Source organism: Anopheles gambiae, chromosome 3, assembly GCF_943734735.2.
Source record: "Anopheles gambiae chromosome 3, idAnoGambNW_F1_1, whole genome shotgun sequence".
NCBI classification, from domain to species: Eukaryota; Metazoa; Arthropoda; class Insecta; order Diptera; family Culicidae; genus Anopheles; species Anopheles gambiae.
The window spans coordinates 43619688-43639557 of record NC_064602.1 but is presented as its reverse complement, the minus strand read 5'-3'; the positions used below and the strand labels follow the sequence as shown (position 1 = coordinate 43639557).

At 46.4% G+C, this 19870-nt stretch overlaps 3 protein-coding genes and 1 pseudogene across 4 annotated transcripts; 2 read left to right on the top strand and 2 right to left on the bottom strand.

Annotated features, from left to right (window-relative positions):
* Positions 1–158: 158 nt before the first annotated feature.
* Positions 159–1842, bottom strand: LOC1279253 (COP9 signalosome complex subunit 4). Its single transcript, XM_318948.5, has 4 exons — positions 1579–1842; positions 1253–1508; positions 487–1163; positions 159–406 (listed from the first exon to the last, which is right to left on the bottom strand). Exons 1-4 carry the CDS (start codon positions 1739–1741, stop codon positions 273–275), a joined length of 1230 nt encoding a protein of 409 aa, XP_318948.4. The 5' UTR covers positions 1742–1842; the 3' UTR covers positions 159–272.
* A 913-nt stretch (positions 1843–2755) lies between these two features.
* LOC1279252 (voltage-dependent anion-selective channel) lies at positions 2756–6698 on the bottom strand. The gene is made up of 5 exons (XM_318947.5): positions 6496–6698; positions 3866–4185; positions 3431–3658; positions 3135–3343; positions 2756–3034 (listed from the first exon to the last, which is right to left on the bottom strand). The coding sequence occupies exons 2-5, from the start codon at positions 4183–4185 to the stop codon at positions 2943–2945; spliced, it is 849 nt and encodes a 282-aa protein (XP_318947.2). The 5' UTR covers positions 6496–6698; the 3' UTR covers positions 2756–2942.
* A 1719-nt stretch (positions 6699–8417) lies between these two features.
* On the top strand, positions 8418–10416 carry LOC1279251 (caspase). 2 transcript variants are annotated; one of them, XM_318945.2, is made up of 4 exons: positions 8418–8513; positions 8584–8801; positions 9013–9373; positions 9453–10416. In XM_318945.2, the coding sequence occupies exons 2-4, from the start codon at positions 8799–8801 to the stop codon at positions 9974–9976; spliced, it is 888 nt and encodes a 295-aa protein (XP_318945.4). In that variant the 5' UTR covers positions 8418–8513; positions 8584–8798; the 3' UTR covers positions 9977–10416. The 2 variants fall into 2 exon arrangements, with proteins under 2 accessions (XP_318945.4, XP_061509622.1); XM_061653638.1 differs by having other exon boundaries at positions 8418–8573; positions 8673–8801.
* Positions 10417–10984: 568 nt separating this feature from the next.
* LOC1279250 (uncharacterized) lies at positions 10985–18736 on the top strand (annotated as a pseudogene).
* The last annotated feature ends 1134 nt before the right edge of the window (positions 18737–19870 follow it).

Genomic DNA, 19870 nt, shown 5'->3' with positions numbered 1-19870 from the left:
CGGATGGTGATGGCTTAAGATAGTCGCGCTGGCTGCTGTAAACGCAACACATGCATCGATTCCCATCCGAACCGTCTTCTTTTGTAGCCTTCAAATAAGTCTAGTATGCCTTAAAAGCTGAATTCACCGCTTAGATCGTTCAAGTGAAGATATTAGTGTTCAAGTGTATCAAATCACAAAGTATTTATTTCGTGCATATTTTAAATTTTATCAATCTCATCCACCACGACGTAAGTGTGTGCCCGAGTGCTTGTGTCTCGATGAGAAACAATTCATGTGCACATTTCTTCCTCCATGATTTTGGCCATCCAGTCCGGTTCCGCTGCACCGATCTTCTCGATCAGTCCGTTCAGCTGGTAGCACAGTCCCTGGATCTGCTTGTCCCACTGTGGCAGTACTTCCCGAGCTGGATGTAACACGAAAGAAAAAAAAACGTTTTTTAGTTATGCTCTAAAATCCATGCTCTGAAGCACAGCAGTTACTCACTTTCAAAGTGCACCACACCGTCGATCTGATCGATGTACCCATTCATGCGGCCCTCGGTGATCATTTGGCTGGCGATACGTTCCGCTTTCGGTGGTGGAATCTCTAGCAATGCGCCCAGCTCCTCGAACGTTATGTTGTTGTACAGCTTGCTGGCCGATAGCAGGTTGTGCTCAAACACGGCCCGATCCAGTATGGAGGATCCATCGAGCGTGCTCGCCTTCTGGTGCATCTGCAGCAGCGCTTCGAACTCTTGCAGCTCCGATCGACGGATGATACGATCGAGGTACATCTTCTCCAGGATCGAGTAGGCCGGCAGATGCTGGCAGCGTTCGTCCTTGAATAGGGTCGCCAGCATGCGCGACCGCTGCTGACCGGCCGACGCCAGTACCGTGCAGATGAGCGCTTTCTTCAGTGCCGTCATACGTTCACCCTCGTCCACGATCGTACGGTAGGACAGCTCGTTGTATCGCTGGGCCGCTTCGATGAACTTGCGACGATAGTCGAGCACACGGGCGTAGCACACCTTGTACAGAATCTGTAGCTTCTCGTCCTTCGTATCGGCCTGCAGGATCGAGGCACGGTTGATGAACGCTTCAGCCTGCACCGGATCCTCATCTTCCAGGTAGAGACGTGCAATCTTCAGGTAAGTTTCGAGTTTGTAGTCCAACGGATAAGGTCTGGGGGAATGAGAAAAATCACACACGCGATATTTCGCCTTAATCAAAGCAATCTGTGAGAGAGATGTGTGTCGCTGTTAGAGACTTACTTCTGTCCAGTTTCCAGCGGAATACCGCCGAGTACGTTTGCCGCCTCCTTCCAGTTTTGATTGCGTTCGTAGATCTGTGCCAAATGCTGCCGAATGCAGGCGACCTGCTCCTCGAACGAAATCACCCTCGGTTGCACCTTGTCCAGTGTGAAGTGTGCCACCGATTTGGAGATATCGTCGGGCAGCTTGGTGAGGTGGGTGCTAACGTCGGACAGCAGCTGACGCGAGATGACCAAGCTGACATGTTCGTTCAGGACTGAGGAAAAAGGCGTTGCGGTCAACAATCAGAGCAGCGCACGAAGGTAAACTATCAAGTAACAACTTACTCGCCTCGATGAAGAGCTTCAAGGTGTCGACGAGCTCGTTGCCGGTGTTGAGCAATATCTGGTCCAACAGTGACCGATACTTGTCCACCTGTTCCTTGTGTATGCCAGACGAGTTGGTGAGAGCCACCAGCTGGGTGCGAAGTACGCTTGTTGATATAGCCATTGCTATTTTGCGCAAAATAACACGAAACTAGCTTGAGCTGTGAGCGGAAGAGGAAAGAATAACAAAAATGGTTTGTTTTTTTTTGTGATCGCTGGTCGAACCTGTCAAATTTTATCCCTTCGGGAACGGGGAACATTTTGACGTATTGTTTACGATTGGATTTTAAATTCAAAACAACCGTTATTGCATCCGTTTACAATTCAGACAGCACATTTCGCACAAGTGTAACAAAAAGAACAACATGTTTCGTCCAGGCAACGATTTATTCATTCAATATAGTCGAATTCAATAATCCACAATTTCTACTTGTGAATCATCCTTTCCGGAGACATTCAAACGTGCTGAGGGAAAATTGGCCAACATATTAAAGCTGAAAGTTGCGTATAGCAAGAGGAGTTCTGTTTCAATTTTAGCTTACGACCGCCTTTCTCTGTTGCGTGTATGGTAATTCACCCATAGTTGGCTAGACTAACAGTAATTACTTTATTCTTATTCTTTGAGTGTCTTTTTCACGGCAGCTTCGTTTGTGATGGGATACGCAGAACCGCGTGCGCTGAGTTGCAAGCTGGCGAGCCGCTACAGCGTGGTCACTTGCAGAGGTCTGATAGTGAGTTGAAGGTCTTGTTAGGTGAGGCCCAGTGAAGAAGCAGCAATTATGCATTCGTTCAGTGGGATTGCAGCTATTGGTGAATACCATTTCCTTTGCATCGGAGGTGCCTTTTTCGAGTTAATGGTCTGCTTCGCACTACATCTGAGAATCAACGTGGATAGCTTCACATAATTAGGAAAATCATCCGTGAAAAGCATTGCGCTACCGTCTCCTCTTCTCTCGCTCTAATTCCCACTGCTGATACCGATTCTCTCGTCTCAGATAGGCTCCTGCGTGATAGTGTGTGCTTCCGTTTCTTCGCCGTTACCGGCTGTGCTGTGTGTACGTATTATTTTATGATATAGCTGGGTTTTCGTGGTTCTCAATTTATTTAAACTGTAGCATTAGTAGTAGAGTAGTAGGTATATGTGGTAAGGATTCGCTCGATCGTTTAATATTTCTTAAAACACTTTGCAACTACACCCAATGCAGCCCCTGCACTTTCTTCTTTCGTGTGTCCGCAAGCCAGCTGAGTTTTGCGAACCAGGGGGCTTCTTTAGGGGAAGGGGGGAAATGGGCGCAAGAACACAAAAACGGCACGAGCGCGCGCACTTAAGCCTCCAGCTCCAGAGCGACGCCAATCTTGTGGCCGCCAGCGTTGAAGTTCTTGCCATCAACGAGCGTGGACAATGTCAGAGTAATACCTGCAAGTAGGGAGGAGGTGTAAGTATGGACAAAAAGTTGTATTAAACAATTGTTTGAATGAAGCCACGGAAACATGCTTTTGCTTGATGTTATACTAACCATCACGGAGCTTCTGCTGGTAGCCGAGACCGATCTGGCTCTGGTTGTTGACCTTAGCACGGACGCAAGCATCCTTGTCCAAGTCGTACTTGGCGCCCATGCCAAACTTGGTAGCATTCGAGCCCGAAGCCCAGGACAGCTGCACGGCAGTCTCCAGACGATCGTTGCATCGCTGGTAGATCAGACCACCGAACTCACGGCCATCATTACTGTGTTGTTATTGGTGGAGGAGAAAAAACAGAGAAAATCATGCTGATGCTATCCAGACGCACTCGGTGCAAAACCAAGACACTTACACGTTGGTGTGCAGAACAAAGTCACCGGCCGAGTAGCCGAGAGCAAAGTTGTTGGCGGTGATTTTCGACTTCTGCGAGTCAAATGCAACCTGGTAACCGGCCAACCAGCCCTGGTAGGCAGCGACACCGGACGCGTTCACCAGCGGTCCGCTCAGGTCGACATTGAAGTCGGCATCGACGCGAACGCGATCGTGCGAGTAGGCAGTCTTGAAGCGGCCAGTTTTGCTTCTGTAGGACAAAGTAAAAACTCCGTTAGTACTACTGCTGTTACCGTTCCGTGGTGGTGGTGATGGTGATGTAGATGTATCGGCCGTCGTACTGACGCCCTCGGTGCCGTTTTCACTGTCGGTCGATGCCGACGGTCTACGCCGGTACTTGTACGACACGGCGTAACCGAACGACGCTCGGCGTCTTGACGGCGGCATTTGCACGTACCCGGTATGCGGCACAAACATGCCATCGAACGACACCTTCAGGCCCTTCACCAGCTGGTTCTCGACCGACACCTCCGAGGTGAGCGTGTTGTCTGTGTTCCACTTCTCCGAGAAGTTCAGACCGTACTCCTTCACTTTGTACTTGGTCTCCAGCGAGCCGAACACCTTGCCGGTGTCCTGGTTCGAGTGGCCGCTCGTGCTGAACTCCACACCCGAGTTGGTCTTGGTCTTGACGTCCAGCTTCCACAGTCCGAAGTGGTAGCCTTTGTTGAAGACATCGCGGGCCTGCTTGCCAAGATCGGAGTACGATGGTGGGGCCATCTAAGGAAGAGGGAGAGAAATACGGGGAAAGGTGAATGAAACCGTTTGAGAAATAAATCGATGCAAAATGGCGGGATAAAAAAGCACGTTTATGCATGTGACCGAAATAATGCATCTTTGAAGATGAACGATTGAGCTCCTCCCAGTGCATACAAACACGTGCAGGCACGATGCTGCCACGCCACCACCCGCCCTCCGTACACGATTTTCGAGACGATCATCATCTTCTGGCAGACAGAGCAGCGCGCGGTTGTGTGCGTTTGTGCTTCTTGGTGTGAGTATGAGATGGCGTTCTTTAGAGTTATATTTAGAACTAAGGTTTTTCTCTGTCTTCGTTTTCCCTCAGCTGCATTATTTGTGCTACCCGCTACTGCATCGATACAAAGCGAATGAGCTGCGCAGACAGATGCCGGTAGATGATTAGAAATCGCGCTCTGCTTGCAGCCCCCGGGGGCACGATGTTGTTATTGACATCCAATCAAGCAATGTGAACCCACTCGGCCCTCTCCCTTCCGCTATAGCTATTCAAGTGCAAGCTTGCCAATGCTTTTGGCGTTGCTGAGCAATAAGAAGCCAACGCGATTAATATTATTATCCCTAGCGTACAATGAACCTGTGAACGGTGCTTTTTCGTCTCTAGTCAAATCGGGACGGAATATATGAGAGTATAAAATCCCACACCATGCGTTATATCATCTGTGCAAGATGAACAAAAAGCACATTATACAATTCCCCGCCACATGAGCTGTGTTTCGCGAGCAATGGGGCGGTTGCGCATGTTGTTTACCGACCTTGCTCTAAATCGTCATTCAATATTTGTGTTCTCACCGTATATCAAACTGAAGATCATTGCCGAACCCAACTCCTGCTTCTGGGCTTAGCACACCACCATCCAGCACCGGGGCTGACAACAACTCGCCGGATTTGGTGACGTAACCATGCGGTGGAAAAGCTAGTTGAGAAGCCGCGTGGTCTGTCTCTAAGGCTGATGGCTGGTACTCTCTTTCTACGTTCAAAGACGGAGACACGACAGCAATACTCTCTCCCGCAATGTATCATGCCTCTCACGCTACCTAAAGCCGGCTTTTTTTTTTTTTGGTTACTATCGTACGATGAAAATATCTTATCACACACCCTGCTATTGCAGAGGGAGTGAGCGTGTTCGTCCCTTTTTTCTAGCTCGGTCTTTGCAAATCGTATGATAAATTAATTAACTGTCACGGTCGTATCATCAAGCATCACTGTCCCGTGATTGTGTGTATCGTACTACCACCTCCCTCTCCGTTGCTCCCATTCCCGAGACGCATGGAAAGGTAATCTATTTGCGCACCACGCATACACGGACATACGCAATGTGTACTGAGGCGTGTGTGTACTCGGCGTTGTGTGCGCTGTCCAATTTCGTTCTAAATGCTTACATAAGCCTAACTTTTGTGAGCATTGCACCAGCCGGGTTAGGTTTGGCCAGGCAAAGGGGCTGATGTGCTGGATTGCTTCTTCTTGCATCATGTTTTCTTCCCCCTTACAAAGGTATCATGGGATCGAAGAACAAGACCAACACACCTTCCTTATCAATCGCTCGGAACTAATGACCCCGCCGAATTGGTGACATTTTTCTCCAAACCTGCTGGATATAAAGATTAGGCGCTGTAATGTTTTAGCACCAGCACGGGATACAATTATTTTCAGCCATCGTTGCACAACGAGGGACCGTGACCGTGTCTCGTATGCGTGAATTCAGCCATATTGATTTTTTGCCTTTTTCCTCATCATTCCACACACACACACCTACCGAAAGAGCCTACTACCCCGGGGGGTGTATCCTAACACCGTCCAGTAGGCATTGGAGAATGCGAATAGTAATTAAAAAAATAGAGTTTCCGTAGCAAAGGTCGATTAGATTAACCCCAACCATAAAGGAAGCTGGAGAAAGCCTGTTCTGACACTTCGAAACAATGGATTCTTATGAAATTTATCGATCGATTATGTAATCTCAAAACTGCACTAAATGCCGGCATGTGCTCTTCCTTCTTCGATCAAATTACAAACGAATTCAACAATCGAGCGTCCGAAAGCACACAGCCTGATTCTAGCTACACAAATGCGTGGAAGACAATGTTGCCATTGTGGGTGAGGCTGGGTCTTCGTTTTTTGGCTACCACCCCGGAAGATGATTATGTCGTGGCGGCGGCAGCGGCACCACCACCACTCTCTACTACACTTTCATTCAGACCATTTATCCCGAAAAATGAGAACGAATTTAAGAAGCGATTTATCGTAAGCTGACACCGATTGATTGCCCGTACTTACTATTCTGCACTGAGTGTTTTAGTTCACGTTACAAACACGGGAAAACACGAGAAAAATCTCTTTTTCTTGCACGGAAATGCCACGGAGAAATGGGCACGCACACGGGTCCGGGTCGATTTTTTTTCACGAGTGAGAAAAAGCGCTAGTGGTGGCGATCGAGCAGAAGCCCGGAGCTGTAGTTCTTACGGATGGGATGGGATCGCACACTGGTTAAATACACACGGAACGTTTGGGCATAATGTGCTTTATGCATGCGTTGTGAAAAAATTAGGACATAAATATTTTATTCAAATTTATTATTAAACACCCTGCCATGGGGAGGTTGGTTGCGATTGTTGATAAAATGTGATTTTTAAACAAATGGCTTCCTGACACAGTAACACTGCAACTCATATTCATGAATATTGCATTCTCACTGCTACTGCTAATTTGTCACTGCATTTTTAAATATTCACACTCATCGCATGTCGTTGTAAACTTTACACCTTCGAAAAATGTTCAAATAAATGCATTCTTCAAGCATGTAATATGGTAGATTAGTTTAGCGCGTTCAAGCGACCACTTGCGATGGAAGCAGAGAAACATTTTAGGAGCTTTTTTAATTTCTATCGACACCATCAGATCGACCCAACGGACAAAAGTAATCCGTTCAAGTTGAACCCCTTTCGTCACAAGCTGTTCATCATCAAGAAGCTGCTGATTCTGCTGCTCTGTACACTGTTGGGAGTGTATGGCAAGTGTTTCGAGGCCAATTTAATACCCAATCGCAGTTGCATCAATCGGTTGATCAATTGGTTCTGCTTTACCTCAACACTGTCAACAGCTGTAATCGTTGCCTGGGAAGCGTTGGCAGGATGCAAGGAGGATGTGAAAATATGGAACACGTTCAACGAAATCGAAACCGCCCTGAACATTTGCAATCAAAATTCAAAGGACATCTTTTCGAAAACTTGCCGTGTGTATAGTGTGATATTCTACACACTCGTTGCGTTAATGTGCACCATGGCAGGTATTTTGCTCATTCAGTGTCGGGTAATGGAAGGAGCATTGATGGATTTTATAATTTTGTTTGAGCTACTGAGCAGCGTTGATATCCACCGAATTCTGCAAATTTTACTATACGTGCGCATTGTAACGAGCTATCTGCACCGGTTGAAAGATGACATCCGGGATATTGTGCAAGGCCTGAATGCTAGGGTGGTAGGAACGAACCATGACCTCGAGACTGAAGACAAGTTGAGGGCATGCTGTTCGTGCTACTTCCTGTGCATGAAAGCATTCATTCAGATACAGGATCAATTTTCTTTTGGCCTTTTTATGGTGTGCCTTAAGTTTAGCATCATCATATGCTATCGAGCCATCATGGAAACATCTTTTGAACGTGAGTAGGGCTGCATAATTTTAGATGAAGTGCATTAATTGTTTTTTTCCTCCTTAGTATTCTGTCTAAATGTGGTGCCATACCATTTCATCTTCATAAGCTTTACCTGGTCATGCGAGTGCTTGAACGGAGAGATTAAGGCTCTGTCACAGCTGCTTAATACGGTTCACATGGATAAAACCACAAGTTCGATCAAAACACGAATAACACACCTAATGCTCCTGCTGGATTATAAAGTATTTTTCTTTGAAGCATTCGGAGTGTGTAAAGTATCGTACAAATGTATCGTACAGGTATGAGAAGTTATGTTTGGCTTTTTGGTAGTGCTATCATAATTGAAATTTTGTTTCCTTTCTCTTCCAGTACGCAATTTCAGGAGCCACCAAGGTGTCTTTCATAGCACAAATCATGAAAGATTTCCACTCCGAAATGAGTTAATCAGTTCTTATCTGAGCATCTCTGGCAGCATGCGCTTCAATAAAACGTGCGAATAATTTGTCCGTCATGTTTTTCTTACCATGCCCATAGTGATTTGTTATTGCTTCGTGCGCTGACAGTTCGGGAGCGTATTCGTTTGCAAGTTGTTTTGCGTAAATAAATATCTGCCCAACCGATGAGTCACAAAAAGCGAACATTGGTATATTTTACACCACTTCATACGGTTCGGAGTGTCTAAATTATTTTGTTATTTTTGTTTGTAAGTTTAGTTACCTTCCCTGGCTTAGTTGCCGTTAGCTGCAGCTCTCCTTTGCCACAGCGTGTTCAACCGTATTCAACCCGTTGATTGCATTTGCAGCGTTTTTACGCACCGGAAACCTTCGCAAGATCGATCTTCCAGTGATTTTAATTGTTGTGATATTATACATTTCAAACGCTTCCACCTAAGAGTACTGTGCCATTTAGAGCTGTCGAGTTTAGTTGAATGGTAAGCATGGCATTGCAATAACCCCCTAGAAAATGCACAATAACCTCCGTAATAACCCCGTTCTGCGCAAATGCAACTACGGTGCACGTTAAAATGGGTTCTTTGTTCTTCGTACGCAAGCATCCAAGGTGGCGGGATGCGTATCAGCTGTTTGTGTGTATTTTCATCTCCTTTCGATGATTATAATGTTTATTTTTAAACCGACTTCCAGCAACCATTGACGAAAGCCTTCAGCGCAATGTTCAGCCGAAAGCAAGAGGACAGCAGCGATACGCGAGGAATGCCGCACGGTTCGCCCATCGCGAGCGGTTCACAGACGGCAAATGGGATAATCCGACCCGCGTACGTCATCGAACGGTACGCCGCCTACTACCCGATGAACCACAAACGGCGCGGCATGGCACTGATCTTTTCGCACAACAAGTACAACGTGCGCAACGTTAGTCTGCCGGTGCGCGAAGGCAGCGCCATAGACTGTAAACGGCTGAAGGAAACGCTGGAGCTGTTCCGATTCGATGTGAAGGTGTATCCCGATTTTAAGCTGGAAGAAATCAAGTCCGTCATTGGGAAGGGTAAGGTTCTTGCTGCTCGTTTGGAACGCAGAGACAGCATTTGGTTAACGAAGTGGTATTTGCACCTCCTTTTTTGTAGTATCATCCATGGATCACAGCGACAGTGACTGTTTCCTGGTCGCTATCCTCACGCACGGCGAGGACGGGGGCATTGTGTACGCCTATGATCAACCGTACGAACTGTCCCTCATCTGGAGCTTCTTCACGGCCGACAACTGTCCATCGTTGGCCGGGCGGCCGAAGATTTTTGTCATCCAGGCGTGCCGTGGGAACCAGCTCGACCACGGCGTAAAGGTGCAGAAGGATGGCGTCGCACGGTACAGCATCCCTACGCATGCTGACTTTCTGTTTGCGTACGCCACGATCCCGGGCTTCATGGCGTTTCGCAACACGACCGAGGGTTCCTGGTTCATCAACGAGCTGTGCAAGGAGTTGCAGGAAAACGGGCACAGGTACGACATTAATACGCTGCTCACGTTTGTCACGCAGAAGGTGGCGTACGATCACGAGTCGGTGTCGAACATGCCGGAGTACAATATGCGCAAACAGACGCCCTGTGTCGTGTCGATGCTGACCCGTTTGCTGCTGTTCAATGTGGTTTAATAACGAGCGCGGACTCGCACTTTGTATCGATATCGAATCAATGCCTAAGGCATATTTTCCTTTATTTTAACGTTCTACCTCAAGGTACAGTCGTATCGTGTTTCTTTTGATTAATAATTCGGTTTATTTAGGAAGAATGGTTTAATTTCAGTTTGCTACAAAAGCGTGCACAAAATTAACACCGATGCTGTACGGCAGGGGCGAAACACCAAAGCACAGTGTCGTGCAATACGAACGTAGTAACGTACTCCACCGTCAATAAGGCATTCTTAATATTAATGCATTTGGATCAAAAGTATTCGACGGAAAAAAAGTCATACCATTATTTTAAAGCCCGTGATTTTACCAGTGGCACTAAAAGAATATTTATTTTTATAACGTATAATATTTAACACACGAAGCAGAGCGAAAATAAAAAAAACGTAACATTTCTATACCAATCAAATGGGGTTCATAGAATCAGAGAAAATCCTTCAACGCTTTTACAAATGCATTAAGATCGCGTTGCAAGGGATGAAAAATTTCCATCCCCACGAAACCACCCTTAAACAGGTGTTCTCAGTGTTGCGCGAACAAATGGGGAAGAGAGAAGGAGCGAGAACGGGCGAGAATAGAAAATAATGAGAGAATATTTACCCCTTTTTCCCAGTGGAATGTTTTGATGCACCACACCAGACTTGTATGTGCCTTCTCGCTCATTCGCGCACCCCGTTGCACGGTCGTCGCTCAGGTGATGCATTCGGGCGGTAGTGCAGGGTTTTCAAACGCTTCAACATGTACATTTTTCTCTCTTTCTTTCGCACACAAACACGCTTTCTCTCTTTCTCTCTCTCTCTCTCACACACAAGCAACCGCATCTTGCCGCATGAATGCTTTTTCTCTCTCTTTCGGTTTACTTCCTCTCTCGTTTGCTTTCTCTATCGCTCTTTTTCCTTCTCGGCCGCTCTCTCTCTCTCTTTCTCTCTCGCGTAATGGATTCGTACGCGGCTCAACATGAATATGCCGTTTCCCGTTCCATTCATTCCTTGCACGCAGTGTGTCAGGTAAGCGCGGGTACGCATGACGTCGGACGGTGCGAGTTGGCGACTTTTCCTCGAGAAAACAACTGGAACGGTGTACACCTAGGCCCCGCCAGAGCCTCTTTGAAGCACAACCTCCCGGAGCAAGCTTCCACGTATACAGATTAAATTTAATTAGTATTCATAGCGCTCCATTCGCCTCCGGTGTTTGGTCTCGGTTTCTGGAGACGCTCGCGGCCTGCGCTCTGATCGTTGTCGTCGTCATCATCATCATCATCATACACCGTCTCCGGTTGGCATTAGCAGCAGGTTTCCAGCAAAGCGAAAAAAATAGTGGTTTTAGACGATCACGAAATCGTGTCAATGTGCGTGTGTCTGTGTGTCTGTGTGCGCGCTCGAAGGGGTGAAGTTTTCATGTGTGCCCTCGTGATCGCCCGCTCGTGATCCATCGGCAAGAAATGGTTTGAATGCGGTAAAAAAGCGGTTTTATTTGCATTCATCGAAAAAATAAACCTCATCGTCCGCCTACCTTTTTACCACCCTGTCGTTTGGGATTGCGCACATGTGTGCTGGTGTACGCGTTAGACAACCCCCGTCCGCAGTGTGTGGTGCGTGTTTGTTCTTCTTCTAGCGCAAACCGCCCCATCGCATCCCCATCGCCAGGGTGTTTGTGTTCGTGCGCGCGTGTCTGTGTGTGTGTGTGTGTGGTTGGAATTTCTTCATTCCCATCCCAGTGCGTTGTGCCGTTGTGCCACATCTCCCTTCAGGGCCCGATTGGTGTGTAAAGTGCGTTTTTCGTTGCGTTTTTTTGTGTGTTGCCGTGGCACGCGAGAGGTGGTGTTAAGCATTGGAAAAGAAAAGCAGCAGCAGCAGCAGTTGTGCGGGAAGCGGGGAGTTAAAAAATTCTCCCAACCAACCGAACCGAAGCTGGAGACGGGTGCGACGTGAGAAAATAGCGCGTAGAAGGAAAGAAGAACGCAGTTGGCGATGGAGCAGCCTAACGGTGGTGTTGGTGAGCCAAGCGATGACCGCAGTGCGTCACCCTCAGCGAGAGCCACCCAGAACAACAATGCAGCCGGGATGGGCCCATTGTCGGGGATCAGCAATGGAGTGGACACCGCCGCGAAGACAACCAACTGGGTAAAGTTCGAGGAGGAGGAAAATGGCGGAGCGCCGGTTCCGAGCAAGGTAAGCTATGGCGATGAAACTGGAGGGGGTTTTGGTGGGGTTTGGGCTCGCATCCAAAAACGAAAAGGAATTTGAACAGCTAAACGGATAAAAAAAACCGTTCCCATCGCACATTGGACGTGGCTTTCAAAGAGAAGATGAGAAATAAAAAAATGGCGATAAGCGACGAACCCCCAGAATTCCCCGGTTTGACGGTGGAGCTTTTTCCGATTGAATGGTTCCACCTTTTCGGCGCGCACAATTGATTAAACAAAATTCATCGCCTCACATACCCCTTCCCTTGGTGGTGTTGTGCACTAGAGGGAGGGTTATTATTGCGCGATGATGAGCATCAAGGGGAGGAGGGTAGAGGGGGTGGTCGTGAGTATTAGGGTGTCACTTTGTGTGTGACAGAGGCGCGACTGTTCCGTTCTCTCGCTTGCTAGTGGCTCCAATAAAGTCAATATTGCGGATACCGTACAGTGAAGTTCGCAATTTTGCATAAATTTGCGGTTGGAAGAGGTCGAGAATATTAAATTACTTCTTTTTTTTAACAATACTTTAAGGAGTGAGGGATTTCAGAAGAAAGGAATTTTTTGCAGGCAATAAATTAAGAATCAAAGATTTTATGTATGCAGAAATGGTTGCTATGGAAATTATCGTTTCACCATGGAGCAGCTTACTTTCGTAGAATTTTGTGATTCATCCACGATTTTCAACCAAGCAACACATATAAATATTTAAGCATTGCTAACGTGTGTATTCCGTGGTGCACCTACACAGCCTAACACACGTGTTTTCTGTTTTTCCACCGTCCATCGCTTTGTGTGTTGGCGTGTGGGGGAGCTCCCTTGTGAGCCGCCTAGAACGGCACAACAATTCTATCCGGTTTTGTTGTGCCATCGGCGGTTGTCGCTGGTGACAGCAGCATTCCACGGTGCCATACGCCCGGTGCTGTCATTGTGTTGCACCCTTTCCACCCAATCGCAGCGTAGCGCACATGCCCGCGGACCAGACCAAGGGGCGAGCTTTAAATCGCTCATGCCGCAACACCCTCCTCCCCAGGCCCAATAGCAGGTTGTTCCGTTTTTCCAAACATCCCCTTCCACACACAATCGCACATTTGCCCTGTAGAGTGTTTAGTAGGTCACGTCTTTCACGCTCTACTATGTGTGTGTGTGTGTGTGTGTGTGTGTGTGTGTGTGTATTAAACTGTCAGTGGGCGCTTTTCTCACCGCCTTGCCAAGGGGGGGGGGGGGGGGGGTTGTCTGTTTTTTTGTTGTTTATTACAATTTAATCGTAGCACACCATGGGCGCGCCCCACCACCACCACCATCACGACCGTACAGGTTGTCACGTGTTGGCGCGATTGCTGCTGTACAGTTTTCTTTCACGCTTCAATGGACGCAAAGACGCGAAGAGAAGAGGGCAAATCAATCGTCATCGCCAGTGGCCGGAAAATAGGGGACGGCTAAGTTAGCACCTGATGTAGTTCGAGGGCGCAAAGATGGCTTCACAAATTTGTGTTTTGTGTGTGTGTGTGTGTGTGTCGTTGTTTGAACGACCTTTATGACCTACTCATACGGATCATGTTACAGTTGTTGCGCTGCCAAGGAAAGCATGCCCTTTGCGCTTATGCTATCGCACTGACCAAATTGGGGGGCTTGTTTGCGCACACATATACGTATTCAGGACGCATGGTTTCGAATATCCTTGCAAGCATACAACCTTACACTGCCAACAACGGCAGCCCCTAACCCCCATGTGATGATGTCACATTTCGCAATGGTGATCTAACAACGTTGGAGCGGGGGGGGGGGGGGGGGGGGGAAGCTTCTCCACCAGGGCTTTCGCATGCATGCCAACGGAAACCGGAACGGAATGGGGATTTGTCTTTCAACGCTATTAATTTTTGGTGGACAGTTTGCTTTTAAAAATAGCACAAAGGAGGACACACTCACACACATACACACACAAACACACATGCCAAGAGGAGCTTTGTGGTCATTATGCTTGCACGCTGGTATTATGGATTCTCGATTATGTTACGCCGGTTTGGTCTCGATGATGGTAAAGGCAATTAGCTTTAATGGGCCTATTAGGCGGAAAGCGAATCACTTTCCCGACACGACGAATGCCATCGACTCTTATGACCAATACTGTCCGGATGCTAATTGCTGTAAATGTGAGATTTATTGCTAACTTTTGACAAATCGCCTATGTTTTGTTGTTAATTATTAAGACATTATAATATGTCCCTTGTCTAAAGTTGAATTGTCAATTGGGTTGAAAGTGTCTTGTATTGTTGCACATTATCGTTTGTTTGAAACAAAAGATGTGTTGCCCCTTATCATGGGGCGCGATATGCAGCCATGCTTATCGTACGTAAGCGGCTGAAACCGCCAACCGTAAAATAATGCAAATGCACACACAGTCGTAATTGGAATTTCATTACGCATTGCGACTCTTCATTTACGGCTTACAGCTGAAACTGAAATTCCCCCAAAAACAATACAGCTTCCTTTACCGCACAATAGAACAATCGGTACCCATCGTATGTGGACGCTCTTTAGCATACTAAAAGACCCGTAACATTCCTTATTTAGGTGTGTTTTTTTTGTGTTATCTGCTCGTGGTTAAACAGGAGGGGGAAAAACGATCACATGAATCACTCGTCTCAGGTTGTTTTGGCCAACGTGCACGTTCAGCACTGTGTGTTTTTTGCAATCAGTTCTCAATTGACACCCTGTGTGATAGACGTTGTAGGTGGTGGGTGTTCGGTTTCTTCTCCTATTAACACCACCCAATGACACACCCAAAGAAAAGGGGGTAAATTGCTGTCTATGTGGTGGAAAATGTTTGCATGTTGCGTGGTTGTGTTGAATGGTTTAAGTAAATTATTATAGACTCGTTATTTGCTGTCTTTTGTTCGAGTTGAAGTTTAATATCACTTCGAGAGGTAATAAAAGAATCATTTTCTTCTACTCAGAATACACAGTTTATCAAATAGTGTAGACTATTCGTAGCTGTTATGTTTGTTATTTTGAACATCAATATGTATATTTTTGTTATGCTTTTTCTATACATTCTGTTCTGCAAATATCCACAGAATTGTTTTACAAAAACAGGCGGTAAACCTGAGCCGAAATGGGGATTTTTTTTTTCCACGACAGTTTTTAAAGCTATTGTTTGTCGTTGCTACTACTGGCCAGCATCTCCGAGTGAATCAGACATGGCATTCCAAGCTGTACAATGTCTGGCAGCCGGCCAATCGTAGAATCGTTCCCACGGCAAACGAGAAGGTCTTTCCTTTCAAACAGAAATTCGTTGCTGTAGTTTTATATGGATAATGCGTGGAAAAAACGCTTCTTGCACTTTTCCCCCGCACTTTTATCAGTATTGCGTGGAAATAATTTCCAATTTTAAGTAATATAACAGATTCGTAACTATGTCACAAGGTATAACACATTAAAAAAAGGTTATACTCAAAGAGGGGAAAAATTATTTATTTAATTTATCAATTTATTTTTTCATGAATTATATTCTTTGATTGAGAGATTGAATAATTTATAAATTAAAAGTTCTGCAAGAAATATTGCATATTCGTTGACCTGAGACTATTTAATATTTTTGGACTGTAATCTGTTCATGAAAAGGACCATTCGGAAGGAATAGTTGAATTTTCTTCTTATTTGGTGCAACAACCCTAACCCCTTGGTTATGTTATTAGTGACATGATTGATTTGTCCATATCAGGATTTTTACTTTTTTCGTATGGAAGGATCAATTCAAACGGAGATTGAATTCACGAATGTTCTATGAAATAAAATTAACAAATCTTCGTTCCAGTATGGTAAAAACAGATTGTTTACAAGTTTCTTTTTATTAGTAGTAACGAAATTGCATCTGTGTATTCTCAAGACACCAACATAGCTTCTTACTAAAGTTTAGTTTTTATAGATCTTGATCTTGATTGAATTATTGAAATTAAACGCACTATATTATTGAAAATTGAACTTGTCATATGTTTTATAACTCTTTAGTATGTTTATTTGCTTGCCACAACTAATTGGCTACCATATTGACAAAAAAAGAAACTCCCAACTTTGGGTGGAATAAAATCGTCACAGACAAATAAAACCATTATAGGACAGTCACATATAATTAAGGTTATTGTTTCACAAATAAAGTAGATGAACGACCTCAACAAACGAATGGGACGGTCTAAAATAACAAAATGGCTTTAATAATTAGTTTTATTAGCTATTTTAATTCATTAATTGAGCATAAGGAATTGTTTCATATTTTATACCAACAACCAAAAGATTCAAAAGTGAAAGAATATTAATTATTCTTAGTAAAACATGAAATGCAAATCAGCAGTAGATATTTGACAATATTTTTAACAACTTTAATAACTTTTTATAGCAACTTGCCAATGAAGGCTTCAGTTATACCATACTTATTTAGATAAATTAATTCTTAGACACTGTGGTTAAAGAAAGGTGTGAATAAAATACATTAATTATCGAATATGGTGAATATCCACTCTATTTAGCAAACTCCACGACGCTTAACTTGATAAATTTAAAAACAAAATCATGTCCTAAAATAAAACAGCCTAGTTCATTTGGGATCGGCCCTGTTTGTCACAGCAATTCCCTTCAATCCGTTTAACACATTCGTGTTGTCTCTTTACAGTCCCCTTCACCGTCACTGCCACCGCCACCAACGGCGTCGGCAAGCAAACAGCAACAGCAACATCCTCTGGCGGCCGGCAGTAACCGCCAGTCGATGGCAACATCACCCGACACCGCACCGCCAGCTGTCCTGCCAACGGAAACGGTGCACGTCAACCTTGACACACGAACGCCTAGCACACCAAAGCAACCAACGCAGCAGCAGCAGCAGCCAGCCCACGGTGCCAGCAAGCCGGCTCCCGGCCCTGGTGCCGGTAGTGCCCTGAGCGGCGTCAACAAAACATGACAACCGGCCGTCATAGACATTCCGAAGCAATCGGTCAACGTGGTACAGCCGATCCAGTCGATGCGCACGATCGAGCTGTCGACGGGCCGCGTACGGGAAGGATTCGGTGAGTGTGCGCAAATAGAGAGTGTTAAAGCTCATCTTGTTTGAATTTAAATTTGTTACATCCTTTTGTGTGTTGTTTTAGCAAATGGAGATGTGATTGTTACCTTACTACCAACAAACACCCGCTGGCCCTGGGTTACACCGGCCGTGTTCCGCCCGGAGCTCGTACCGGAAGAACTGATGGCGCAAGGCTTGACGGTAAGCAAGAGTATTTCGGAAGTCTATGAAGTTCAGTTGAAACTGACCACTTTTTCCACTCCTCCCCCAGCTAACGGTGGAAGAGTACGTGCACGCAATGGAAACGCTGGTAAACGATTACCGATTCACGCTGTACAACATCTGCTACAAGCGCGTGCTGGTCGTGTGGATCCTGTTCGCCTTTATCGTCCTGATCGGGCTGCTGTTCTCGGGCTTCTACGGCATTACGCTGCTGTCGCTCGGTGTCGCCTGGCTGTTCCTGAACGCGGCCGCCATCTTCCTGTGCATGTGGGTAAAGCTGAAGCTGGCCCGCGGACTGGAACGGTGTATGGCACGCGTCAACAAGCAGCTGATCCGGCACAAAATACTGCTCGCGCTGGACGACCGTGGCCACATCTCGTGCCACAAGGTGAACCTTTGCTTCCTGTACTTTGAGCCGTCGCAGTGCATCAGCTATCTGAACGAGTTTATCGAGCGCAGCGAACAGAACGGCAACACGATCGAACCGGGCTGGGAAAGCCGGCTGGACGTGGCGACCAACGATATCGTTATTCAGGGTGCGAACACGACCCGTCTGTCCCGGAAGCAGGTAGGTGTGGGGTAGAACTGGCTGACTGTCCGTGTGTGTGAGCGTGTGTGTGTGTGTGAGATTGTAGAATATAGAGGGGTGTTTTTAAGTTACGGGTTATAAGAAGAGGATTGATCCTTATTCGTCCCTTTTCTTAGCTTCTTAATAGATTTGCTTTGTGGGATACTGTAATTATTATCGATTCAAGTTTTTCTTGTGCACTTTAAATTCTAATTGATTGAACAGCCTGTAAATGTACCTTTAATCTTAAGTTGTGTGTGTGTGTCTTTTGTACGTGAGTGCGTGTGTTTGTTTCGCTTATCCCACAACCGTGGATGTGCCTTTGTTTCCGTTTCCGTTTGCGCTTTAATTTTTTTTGGAAAAACCCCCGTTTCAACTTTCTCTAACAACACACATTACCCATCCCTTCATTTGTGGTGCGATCACCGAACGATCAACTAACGTGTTGCGCAGGGACGAGCGGAGGGCATCTTTCTGCGGTACCTGCAGCGCTGGGGCAAGGACTATCTGCGCCGCCGGCTGGACTGGACGATCGAGGAGAATGCCATCGTGTCGGCACCGCGCCACCTGCCGACGGCCTACTGTCCCTGCCAGTACGCGGAGGAGGTGCTGCTGCAGAAGAAACCGAAGGAAGATCCACGGATCTGCTGTGCCACGGTTCGGGTGCAGCTTGCCCGCCTCGGCTTCCACTTCTGACCGACCGTCGGCCGGATGATGGCGATGATGTAGTAGAGGGGGGATTCGGAGGAGAGGGGTGGAATGTTTTTAGCCAAATGTGCCTAAGGGGATGGGTTATGCTCGAGCGGTCGGATAGGGAAAGCGAAAGGAAGGGGAGGGAAGTGTAATAGAAGCCAAATATGAGTAGCTTAAGCTAATTGCAGCGTGTTTTTTTTTATTCTGGTGTGTTAGTGGGACGCAATCGCGCATTAGTTTGTTTTACAAACGAGTACAAATCTGCAATCTCTTAGCTAGGAAGCTACTGCTACTACACTGTACTTGATTTTTAAAGACCCCAGCGTGCCTTTTCTGTTGTGTGCGGATAGGATGGAGAGAGTAGTTGTGGAAATGGGCCATTTTTTTAGATGATTTTTTGTTTTAACTGAAGGTACATAAAGTATTGAAAAGAACAATTACGTTTCGACTGTAAGAGCGCTGTATAGTGAGTGCCTTGGGCATTTGTTTTTAATCGGTGGCGGGTTTTGCTTTAGAACTGTAAGCGTGATAGTTGCCTCTCATTCGCAGTAGGACTATTAGTTTATGCTTTCCCGGAGGAGGAATCAGTAGATTGGTCACACGCATCCGTTTATGCGCACTCGGCTCGGTTTGATTGATCGGTTGCTAATTATGTTCTCCTTAGAGTATTTAAACCATCTCTACACCAAACTTTGTATACTCTACTAATCCACATCTGCTACTACTATAACTACTATAACTACTACTGTTCCCAAACGTAACGCGGCATTCCCTCCCCAGCACCATCAAATGCTCAGCCTTGACTTCATCGTGTCTCCCCTACCCAATGCTCCCCTATTTCGCAGGAACGTGGAATGCTGCTGCTGCTCCGTTACGCGTCCCGGTGGGGCAATGAGGCGATGCGTGGCCTCATCGATGTCACGCAAACCGACCCGGCCCGGCACTGTCGCGCATTTCAGTGCCCCTGCCAGTACGTAGAGTACCACTTGAAGTGCAAACCGCGAGGCAAGTTACGCATTTTTTACTTCTTCTATTGGCTAACGGCTTCCGAACGGTACGACTAACCCGCTGGGAGGGGGGGGGGGGGGAAGGGGGTACTTTTTTCCTTCGCTCGCTCCCTCGGTCGCTAGACGTGTA